General features: G+C 43.1%; 1 protein-coding gene across 1 annotated transcript; it reads left to right on the top strand.

The window, feature by feature from the left end:
* The first annotated feature begins 655 nt into the window (after positions 1–655).
* On the top strand, positions 656–8,284 carry LOC138299476 (glucose-6-phosphatase catalytic subunit 1-like). Its single transcript, XM_069237744.1, has 5 exons — positions 656–938; positions 4,696–4,805; positions 5,371–5,476; positions 6,400–6,515; positions 6,830–8,284. The coding sequence occupies exons 1-5, from the start codon at positions 709–711 to the stop codon at positions 7,339–7,341; spliced, it is 1,074 nt and encodes a 357-aa protein (XP_069093845.1). The 5' UTR covers positions 656–708; the 3' UTR covers positions 7,342–8,284.
* Positions 8,285–11,672: the final 3,388 nt, after the last annotated feature.

The following is an 11,672-nucleotide window of genomic DNA, read 5'->3' as shown; positions in this document are numbered from 1 at the left end:
AATGTTGACGGCAAAGCTTTGCGTAGGTGACAACACTGATAGCTTCACAAAGTTGCCGTTTTATCACCTTTGCACAAATTAACCTGCAGGTGAAAAGTCCTGCAAAAAAAAGTGGTTCTGAGGCAGGATTTTCCTTAGGCAAAAGTTTTTTTTTCAGAGGGTTGTGTACGAATCGCCCATGCTTGCTTTTTTTTCAAAAATGTTGAATTATTCTGAGCTTCACAAAGATTGCATCTTTTGAAACACAATTAGCAATGTTTTGATTGGGAAACCTTCGTAATTTCGCACACCTCCAAGTTCAGACATTAATCAATACTCAATAGCATGTATTGGTTGTCAAAATTGTGCTTAACGAGGTTACTTTTAGAAGCTGTTTCAGAATCAATTAAAAAAAACGTATAACAAAGCACATCGGGTTAATGGCCCACAGGTACAGTGTGTAGTACAGCAGGGTGTTTCTTACGCAAGCACTTCTTTGAACGTGTCCATCATCTACGTCCATGTTCCAGTGTTTGGCTGTTTTCTTTATTCTGTTGAAAGTGTGTTTTTTGGGTTCAAAGATCATTGGCCGTGACGTCAGTGAACGACAAACAAGAGGTCAGGATGGTATAAAGGGAGCAGGAGCGGTGCAGGGTCAGCAGAAGCAGAGAGCTACAGAGATACAGGCAGAGCTCACACCAGCCCGACTGTTGACACCATAGCGCTAACATGGAGACCGGCATGGATCTCCTCCACGACTCCGGGGCCCAGATGGTGCAGTACCTCCAGGTGAACTACAAGAGCTCCCAGGACTGGTTCATGTTTGTCTCCTTCGCCGCTGACCTCCGCAACACCTTCTTCGTCTTCTTCCCCATCTGGTTCCACCTGTGCGAGGCGGTGGGCATCAAGCTCATCTGGGTGGCCGTGATCGGAGACTGGCTCAACCTCGTCTTCAAATGGTGAGTACTGTGCCCACAGGACCTACCCGGGTGGTGGGAATATGGTATCTATAATTTCAGGTCTAGTCTAATAATGTATGCTGTCCTCTGCGATTTAACATCATATTATTCCTCACCTTAAGACAAAGCCGTCACCCCTATCTGCCAACCTGTGTGGCTGCCTGTATTGCCAAATGTGCAGAGCCAGCTCAGTCTGACTCTAGCTAGGGAAATTATCTGATTGACAAAACCCCCTCTTCTAAGTGCTCTGGGTTTGTTTCACTTGAGTGGGCTATGGATGAACCAGTTAGTGAAATATTCTACTTGCTAAACACTTTGGGTTTCTTCTCTGATCTCCCCGAACTTAAGAGAGTCCACCATCTACTCTTACATCCATTTATCCACTTCAAATTGCATACAATTCTTGAAAACTTAACAAATCTATCCTTCTCTAAAATTGGCATAAATGTTGAATGGGATGCCTTCCAGGAGGAATTTTTCCCGGAACCTAAGATCTGATCTTTCTAGTCCCAGGAATCACTGATCTCAGGTTTTGCAGAACACAGGCCCACAGCCTCTGATCATCCAGCACCAATACTTCTGCTTTGGAGTTTGTGCTTAGACTTCTGATAGCTGATTAGTGTGAGTTCAGCTCTGATGATCTCTTGTCTGCTGTGTTATTAGTTTTTGGTGTCAGCTTGGTGTAGATGATTGCTAAGAGCCTTGTGTGGTTTTTCATAAATGTATGGCTCATTTTAGAGTGTCTTAAAAACTAAAGCTCACCAAAGACCCCGGATTATATTGAAGAGTGAGGCTTGGTACCACCTTCTTCCGTTTTGGAGAAGAGGACCATAGGACCTCTGGTGCCTGGGGACAGACACCCCGATTCTCACTTCCCCTCTACAAATGGAAGTTTCCAAGACCAAGAGTTCCTTACAGAGGGAGCCGGGGCATTGGGGTTATGTATGTCTGAATACAGGAACCCTTTGGAGGTTGGTTTAACCTGGCTGCTGTTGAGTACCCGGCACGTAGCCTCACGGTCGGACTGCATGAGTCCCACAGATGCCAGCATTCATTGCAACAGAAGTGACCAACACCCATCCTGGAGACATGAGACTGTGTAGAAGGAATGTGCCCCCCCCCCAGAACTAGTAACTTTAAATTCTAAATGCTCGTTATTTGAAATTATCCGTCTTTGTAGAACCACAGTGTAAATCTGATGGACAGAAGGCCTCGGGTTTTCTGGCTCTCTGGATTATTGAGAAGCACTGCAGAACACAAGAAATGCATCTCTTTTTGAAAAATCAACTCTTGTTTGCAACTGCTTTAAGTGTTAGTTTTGTTACGAAGTTCGGTCTGGCAATTTTAGCAGCTTTTCGTGAAAACGATTGTGCTGATCCACTCCAGAAATGCTCCCTTTGTGTAAAGCGGCACAAAGTGGTTTTTGAGCTGTGAAAGGTTCACCTTTCCAGCACAACTCACCTATTGTGGTGGACAGTACACAGCATGTGCCACTCTGCATTACTTAGCATCAACATGACTTCTACTAGCACTGGAGCAAAGCCATAGAAATTGTAGGCCTAAGAATGACGTCTGAGCTTATGTCGAGGCTGAAAGACCTACTAGGGAGAGGTGATGCCGAGGAGGGAGAGCCCACGCTGTCCTGTACTCAGAAGCCTTTATCTAAGGGGTACCATTGAGAAGTGAGGCTGGGGAAACACAGCTTGCGTTTCCCCAGGTGTGAAGTGTGTGTGAAACTTAGATTATCTTCATGTACTATGAGTGCAGTTGGAAGAACAGCAGAGTTGAAGGAGATTGAGTCACAAATCAAGCTGCATGAAAGGTGACTGACTCTGCCCCAGACCTGTTGTCCTTCCAGAAGCACTGTGTCCCTCTTGAAATCTCCCAGTTTTCTCTGAAGGTCGGGCTTCCTCTCCTCCCAACTACTTTGCGTGATTCCCAGTGATAACAACCGACCCCAAACAAAATATAAAAACTGGGTCTAAACTAAATGGCAAGTTTGGGTAATTTTAGCCAACGTTTGCATTAAGTACATTGAGCAAACATATGAAAAAATTAGGGATTTTATTACCGATTTCAAAACACTGGAGTGCTTATGTGTTTGACTGTAGAGAGTGTTAATAGCCCACTAGGTAAGAGACCTACTGGCTAACTGTATTCAATGCAATTAGGCAAATACTAAAAAAACATGCGGGTTTGACTGGTACATAGAGCTCTACCCCAGCCTCTATCTACTCTGGCAACGTAATACATCCAGAGGAGTGACACCAGCAATCAGCTGCCACAAAAACACCTCCACTTATGTTGGTGCCTGATCTGAGGAGGAGCCTAGGGTGAAAAACATGCCATTTAATGTACAGGATATCCAGCTACGAAGAATGCAAGGGTTATGTGCTCTGAATCCCCATAAAAAAATTATAATAGATTTCCATTTATTTGCCAATTTTGTAATATTTCTATCAAGAATGAGACTTACTTGTTATCCCCTCTCCCAGTTAAAGCATTTGCCAAATAATTTGGTAGCACTGGCTTAAAACTGGTTAGTGGAAAGACTGGTTCAGAAATGTTGTAAAATGGACTAAAATGAATCTCAGTGATAGTTTATATTACCGTGTAAACATATTAAAATGTAAGTGACTTCTATGAGCTCATCAGCTTCTACTGAAAGTTGATCAAACAATGCAAAATGCACCAACGTAGAGCAATAGTACTGAGAAAGTGCGCTCTTCATTTCTCCACTGGTGATAGCGCACAGAGGCACAACTGGTTATGTGCCTGTTTTTGTTCAGCTGCCTATTGAGAGCTGTGTGTAAACTGTGCTTGCTCGCTCTTGCACGCCTGCTTTCCATTGACTTAACTTTCTTAGCATGTAAGAGTACGGAAAAGAGTACTCCTGTGGTTCTGCCTCACTTACTCATGAATGCTCTTGAGAATCCGCATCAGTGTGTGTATTATTCCTCAATTGTACCACTGATCCCTAAATTGAACAAAAAAATTGCAGCAAGTGCCTGTAACCAATGCAATTTTGTGTGAGAGGGAGGGGCTGCTCCTGCAGCACTATATGGGAATACCGATAAGTAAAGTTTGAGACACAACTCATTGTGCATTTTGAGGCAGAATAATGAATGGCCAGACTGAATGAGACCAATAGCACTTAACTACAGCCGCCACTGATTATACCTCGAACTGGTCTGCAGATGCAGCTACCACATTGTTTATTCCATAGCCCTTGACTCTGGCATCCAATCGGAGTTTTCGTCTCACAGCTTAGTCAGAATTCTGCCTTGTAATTGGCTCCAGTACACGTTGCTCCCAAATTTTCACGAGCAGTGTCTGAGTGACTACTCTCTGGTTCATTTTGACAGCATGGAAGGTGTAGGGACCTCCTTCACATTACTTAAAACGGGACGAACAGACCAACTTCTTATGTGAAAGGTTGTTTCCTTTGCTATCCCAGGTTATACACACAACACAGCACATCCAGAACATCTCAGTGCGGCACAAATGCTTGATTGACCAATTTACTAAAGTGGCTTTTGTCTTGGAAGGTCATTTTTTCTGTCCCCTACAAGGAGTTCCAATTTAATAGAAGCCAATGGGGTTTCACTAGGATGGAATAATAAAAGTTTCACTGTAGAGAACCTCAGCTCATTGAGTTATCTTACTGACTGATAGGTACTTTCATGTCATCAATTCCTAGTATTATTGTTTGCATTTAGCCTCTGTCTGCCATTACCCCCTTCATTTTGAATTGCAGGATTCTGTCCGGGCAGAGACCGTACTGGTGGGTCCATGACACTGATTATTACAACAACACATCAGCACCGGTCATCGAGCAGTACCCGGTCACCTGTGAGACCGGTCCAGGTGAGCACCTGAGATCTTGTGAATAAAATATCATTTGTATGCGGTTTGTAATCTCCCATTAGGTAACCACTTATCTCCAGAGAAAGAGGGCCAGGCTTTTCGGAAATATATACTTGTGTCTGCATAATTTGTTTACGCTTAAATGCTACCAATAGTTTTTATTACCATATTTGTTGGTTATTCTAAAGACCAGACGAGGCTTCAACTATTCTTAAGAAATCCTGTCATGTTGATAAATCAATTTATGGCCTCCAAAGATAGAGTATAGAGAGTGCAAGCACCTTAAGGTTTGTGTTGCATGCCATAAATGTAACCTGATCTCAGGGGAGGAACAGAAAGAACTGGTGGGGGTCCACCTCCCGATCCTCCCCATAAATTAACGGGGGAGCTTTGACTAGGCCCCTTAGTATGACTCCCCTATAAATGGTAGCTTCTCTAAGAGGTGCAATAGTTTCTTTTGGAATTATAACTATAAAAGATCAGTAAGTTCTTTATAATAAGCAATCACCTTGTAAGCTTCCAATGGACCTGCTCTTTATAGGATACCTTTCATTCGTGTCCGCAGGGAGTCCCTCTGGTCATGCCATGGGAGCCGCTGGAGTTTACTATGTGATGGTGACCTCACTTCTCTCCATTGTGCTGAAGAAGAACCCTCCCACGTTCAAGAACTGGTGAGTGATGAAAAGCAAATCAGATGACTTGGAGTATCTAAAGGGGGCACTTTCCACTAGTAAAGAGGAATATGTGGGAGAGGTAGCAGTTAACAGCTATAGAGATACTAGACTCACCAAGGTCAAGTCTTTCCTTTGGGGAGTGACAGTCATCTCATTTTGAACCAGTACATTTATGACTGAATTCTCTTTCCACTTTACAACATTCATACATCAGTCAGAAGCTTTGATGCCCCTGGAATCTAGTGCCGTAGAAAGCCAAGTGTAAAATAAGCAAACCACTGATTTACTCTGTTGTTAGAACAGTAGATTTCCATCTTCTTGGCTAGATGGCCAGTATTTGGCTTCTTGGTTTGTTCAGTTTCTCGTCACTGGACTGAACAAGGGCCAGGCGGCTCTATGTCAGCTGGCAGAGTTACACCTCCCGTGACTGCAGGAGAATTTGTGTTGCAAATCAGTAAATGGCCACTAGAGTAAACATATGTGATCAGCGATCAGCACCTTCCTGGCAAGAAAGCAAATTGTTTTTCATTGCTAGGTCACCGTGAGTGCTGCTTTTATTTGATAAAAAAATATATATTTCTTTTCTTGTTTCCTTTGTGAAGAACACCTCCAGAAGTACTGACAATCATTTTGTCAGGCTCGAGGCATACATAGGTCATTTTGATGTATACATAGGCTAGCCGTTCTCCATGTGCATCACATCTTCTCTTAGTTGTCATTAGTAGCCTAAGCATGCACGATGGAGACGTTTCTTACGTCTTTCTGGCGTCCTTTTGTCTGATAAATTAATCTTCCCTTGAACACTTTCTCAATATTTTGTGTCACAGGCCACTGTCAGACATGCACCTGATGTAGTTCTGATGATCACATTACTTAATTGCATTTTCGTTAATGTTTTTCCTCATTTTCTTGTGTTCCAGGTGTCTCCGCAGTGCTGTCTGGACAGGGTTCTGGGTGGTACAGATCTGTGTTTGTTTGTCCAGAATATTCCTTGCGGCTCACTTTCCGCATCAAGTCATCACCGGGGTCATTTCAGGTCAGTGTTGTGACTAGTCCCTGTCCTCCCTTTTTTCTTATGGAGAAGAACTAGTAATCTAGATAATCTTAGAGAGCGTGTCTTTGAACAGTCTCACCTGATGGGGAATGGTTCACCCTGTACTCTGCACCTTGCAAAGAATCTGATCTTTACAGTCAAATTAGGATGTTCACGTGGTCTCATTGTGGCCTCTGAGTTAATATTACTGGTGCTCTGGAGTTTTAGTGTTTGCTAAATAGCCTTTCCTAAGACGTTTCATTTTCTCAATCGCCCGTAATGCTATTCTTAATGTTCTTTATCTTTTCTATTTACAGGCATGGCTGTTGCTGAAGCTTTCCACCACATCCCCTCCATCTACAAGACAAGCCTGAAGAGATACCTCTACACTACCCTCTTCCTCTTCATCTTTGCCCTGGGTTTCTACCTCATTCTGAAAACCCTGGGTGTGGACCTTCTCTGGACCCTGGAGAAAGCCAAGCGCTGGTGCTCGAGGCCCGAGTGGATCCACATCGACACCACCCCCTTTGCCGGCCTGCTCAGGAACCTGGGGATCTTCTGCGGCCTGGGGCTGGCTCTCAACTCACGTATGTACCAGGAGAGCTGCAGGGGGAAACAAGGGGCGCAGGTGACTTTCCGTCTGTACTGCATCGTCTCCTGCCTCATCCTCCTCCATCTCTTCGACTCCTTCAAGCCACCAACAAAGATGGAGCTGTTGTTCTACGTGTTGTCGTTCTGTAAGAGTGCAGCTGTACCACTTGTTGTTGTTGGGATCATCCCTTACTGTGTGTCACAGGCTCTGAGCCACCAGGACAAGAAAGCTTTATAGGAGGACGTGTAAAATGTCCACTACATAAAGACAAAGCATATCACTCCAGCTGAGGTTCAACACTTTGGGCCACACCAGTACATCGAAGAAATTCTCGTCTTTGTGCCTGAATGCAGCGTGTCCTTCAGGCCATTGAGAGTGTCTGGTGTTGTGTGCTGTCAGCACTGGGTCCTTTCTCAGACAGTGCCAGACAGAACTAAGATGGCAGACACTCTAGACCTCCGGAGGATGACATTTCAAAAGCTGCTGAACTTCGAAGATATGCCAAAGGTTCAGACTCAAGGTTTGGCAAGACTGAAGAATTCAGCATAGGACATGGGACACAGGCATGAATTCTTCTTCTCTGTAAAGCTAACACCATTCATACAATATATAGACTTTCGAGGCGGTGAAAATCCATCAACCTTTACTGAGGAGGGAGGGAAAGGTTCTAAATTGAGTCAATTAGGAAGTACTACCTAATGAAGCATTTCCCCAATTCCTGGCTGCTTCACGGAGGCGTGTTGTTCATGTGGAGCTGAGTGCAGAATCCCAGAACGACATCTGATCAGAAGGAAAGGTTGTCAAGAAAGGAAAAATCAATGAGTACATGAACAAATCTAGTCATAGGGTGCAAACTACGACATAAATCGTGACTCAGGGATTTGAAGTGGTAAAGAGGTCCAAGTCTTACGACTTACATGCGCACCTGCTGGACTGAGTGGGATGATGTTCAAGTCAGAATTAATTGAAATATCACCCACTGGTTGAAATCGATAACTGTTTTGTGACTTGAGTGGGGTTTTCTTTCTTGAAGTCTAATTTGTGAATAGGATCATTCATTTTTGTTTGTATTTTACAAATATTTATTTTTCTATCTAAAGCTGGTTAACTACGAACATTGTGAATCCACATGGATAATGTACAGAAGGTGTTGTATTTACAGAAATTGAGCTAACTTATGAAGGCATAATATTTTTTTAAATAAAAACTTGAAAATTATAGCATCTTTTTTATTGAAGCTTGTGAAGTATAAAAATGTCCTTCCCCGATGTTCTAGTTACACATGAATCATAGTGAAAATTAGTTCTGAAAGGCCAAATGTCAGCATTGAGACGGAATCTGATTCACACAAAGAGCCGTGATATGATTGGTTTAGAAGTGGGAAGTGCTGAGAACATGTTTCATCATCATCCCGCCTATGTTCCCTAGGAGAGAATGTTGCAGGAAAGTCAGTGACATGCTTTACATTGGCCATCCACCTTTACTCCCCTTTCCCAAGAGGTGGAATAATTTATTCTTGAGTGCACTTGCACGTTGGGAATGGTATCCGGGTCCATGGGTAAGCGCTGGGTTTTGCAGCACCTAAACAAACGGAATAACCAATGAGCAAATTCCTAGGTCTCCTACCACTGTAGAAGCATTGGTTGAAAGCTGGTGGTAAAAAGGAGTCCTTCAGAACATTAACTGTGCAATGCATGGCAAATCACCCCAATAGTTCTACCAACCTAGGTGCATGGGAAAGGGTATATATGACCTCTCTCATGCTGAAGGTTGGCATGAATTCTGCACACAACCAGGTACCAGGATGCGTTCTCCAGTCCAGGGATCCAAGTTGTGCCAAACTCTTCCTGCAACCACAGTAGGGCTGTACCCTCACACTGGCTCACATGGTTTCATCACTGCCTCACTGCTTTACTGCTTATCCCTCGGCAAAGTAAGAACACCCTTAGGAGTCACATGGGAGAGCTGAGGTGCTTGAAGCCTAAACTGACACAACCATCAGGAGAGTAGCACACCTCTGTGACATGGACTGTGACATGGCCTAGTGTCCCTCTGTATAACTAAGTTGGGTGACTTGTTTTCCGATATCAGTCGATGCAGCTCCTACAAGCTCTCTATACATCTAGGACTACTGTAGTGAAAATATGATTGTGGCACTCAACCCACCATGTAGTAACCTTTTCAGTGAATATATTTTTCTCATAAGTTTTCTAGCTCTGCCAAAACAGAAGGAGGAAAAAACGAACTTAAATATTGAGCGATATTATCAGTGTGGGATGGACGCCGCTGTGGTGTTGAGTGACTATTGAGACAGGGATGCACTAAGAAAACCAATCCCTTGAAATACTTTATAGGCCAAACACACTCATATTATAAATACAGTAAACTTACTTAACAGGCAACTCACCCTTTGCCATCCTAATAATAATCAAAATCTCCTACATCCTTAAATCTCTGCACCTCCTTTGTCACCATCTCTTTATTAAGTCCCGCCAATTGCCTTTCTGTCTAACTCCTTTCCAGTTTCCTTGATGTCCCTTTCCAGAACCCTACAGCTCAACTGCACCCAAACGTCTCCCGCCTCATGCTGGCTCATCTGATCAGTGAAGTCGACCCTTCTAAAATGTCCCTAAGATACATTCAGGAAGACGCCTCCTTTGAGGAGTCTACCTGCACACTCTCAGCTACACTTCCCCTATACTCCACAGTACAAGCCATTTCACCTGCTAGCACCATACCTCTCGCCTAACCCTGTGTCACCACATCCCACAGTTCCATAACATAACACGGAAAAACATGCCCTTCCATAGTCAAACTATGTCCCTCAAATAGATTCTCTTTGCTTGTAACTCTCAGAAACCCTTCTGCTGAGCAGGACCTTGTACAATTTTCGCTGCGCCCTATCAGCCACTCATGCCTTTATCACCTCCCTCCATACTTTCATAATTAAATAATTGCTACTAATTAATGAACGTCCCACCATTTTCCCTACAAACCCAGCAGCCTGCGCTTTTATCAGCTCTCTCCATACTTTCATGGGAAGAAGTCAGGTCAAAATACCACAGATGTCTACTTATAAAACCTTGATTGCCCTCAATTCTCTCTTCAAATCCTTTCTTCCTCTATGAATCACTAACATGTGGAAAACCTCGACCACAGTGTAATTTAGCCAAAGTGCTGCTCCTGTCCGTAGCACCTTCCCACTTTTCACATTAATGAACGAATGAACGAATGAATGAATGAATTAATTTGTTTAGCATTTTTTTAAAGTACATTCATTCTCAATGGTCCAGCACAGTGTGAATTAAAACAATCTGAGAATACTTGCCATACATTATAAATAATCACAACCTAGGAAAAATACAGTTAACCTAACATCAACATGTAGTAAAGGTGTACCAAGGGACTAAAGTGGGAGTAAGAATGTGCAACAAGTTAGAGAGAAAGGTGGGGGGGCCCATGTGTTCTGGTGCCCCCAAACCCTGCTGCCGCCTGAAAGGCCACTGTTTAGCCCAGTTTGCCGCTAATTTTACAGATGATCTGTGTGCCCCCACTTTTTGTCAATGGACGCATCCATCATCAAAGAAGAAAATGGGTCAGGGAAGAAGAGGAAGGTGGAAGGAGGATTGATATTTTCCTAGCCTTGATGTCGAAAGGCTAGATTTTATTAAAGACACCGAGACGAGTAGTATGCAGTCTTTTCTTGCTTTAATTTCAACAGCAGCAAAGAAGAAAAACTACATTTCCTAACAAAGTAAAACTACAAAGTGACATCACAATGGGAATATCCAATAGGACGTTGAATACAGCTATTAATATCTTAACTGCGAACAAAAAAAGTCCTCTTTTTCTTGATGCGAGAACTAAGGAGGAGAAGTAACCAACAAAATCACATAAAAAATATATATCAGCGTAAGAATGTCAATAAAGCAGTCCTGAAGCTGGTGAACATAGACAGGAGCCCAGGAAGGGGAGCCATTGAAGAAAGAATCCTGTCTTGATGGAAGAACATCATGTTGATTAGGAAGAGCCAACGCCGGAAGCGGGAGTTGGAACTGAAATAAAGGAATAGGGAAGGGTTAATCGAGTGGCGGGATAATACTCGCCTCCTTGTCCTTAATAAAATCTAGCCTTTCAGACACCAAGGCTAGGAAAATCTAAATTTTATTACAAGACTGGGGGCTCATATTATGCACATTCAAAGAATAGCAATAACAGAGTCTGAAACATGAGAAAGTTCTAAATGTACTTTCATTGGGTAATGAACAGATGCCAAGTTAGTTTTAGTACATCTTCGACCTGAAAAGAAACACCAAGAGGAGAGAAGAAAAAGGAGGTAACATCCAAAGCTTTAACATCCAACACTCGTTTAAGGGAAATCAGACATAAAAGCATAGTCAATTTTGCGGAAAACTGCTTAAGAGAGAGGAAATCATTATCCGGCCAGGCCGTAAAAAATCTCAACACTAAATTAACATCCCACTTTACATTATATTTAGGAGATGTAGGAAAAACACATCTTACTCCCTTTAAAAGTTGACAGATGAGAGGATGTTCACCAATCGGTC

Source organism: Pleurodeles waltl, chromosome 6, assembly GCF_031143425.1.
Source record: "Pleurodeles waltl isolate 20211129_DDA chromosome 6, aPleWal1.hap1.20221129, whole genome shotgun sequence".
NCBI lineage: Eukaryota > Metazoa > Chordata > Amphibia > Caudata > Salamandridae > Pleurodeles > Pleurodeles waltl.
The sequence above is the reverse complement of the archived record's forward strand: the minus strand, read 5'-3'. Positions and strand labels throughout refer to the sequence as shown.

Bases quoted from the DNA above. Each gene is read 5' to 3' on its own strand.
- LOC138299476 (XM_069237744.1), top strand. From the start codon at position 709: ATGGAGACCGGCATGGATCTCCTCCACGACTCCGGGGCCCAGATGGTG. The intron at 939-4,695 runs GTGAGTACTGTG...TTTGAATTGCAG, and splicing joins CTCAACCTCGTCTTCAAATG to GATTCTGTCCGGGCAGAGAC. The intron at 4,806-5,370 runs GTGAGCACCTGA...TCGTGTCCGCAG, and splicing joins CACCTGTGAGACCGGTCCAG to GGAGTCCCTCTGGTCATGCC.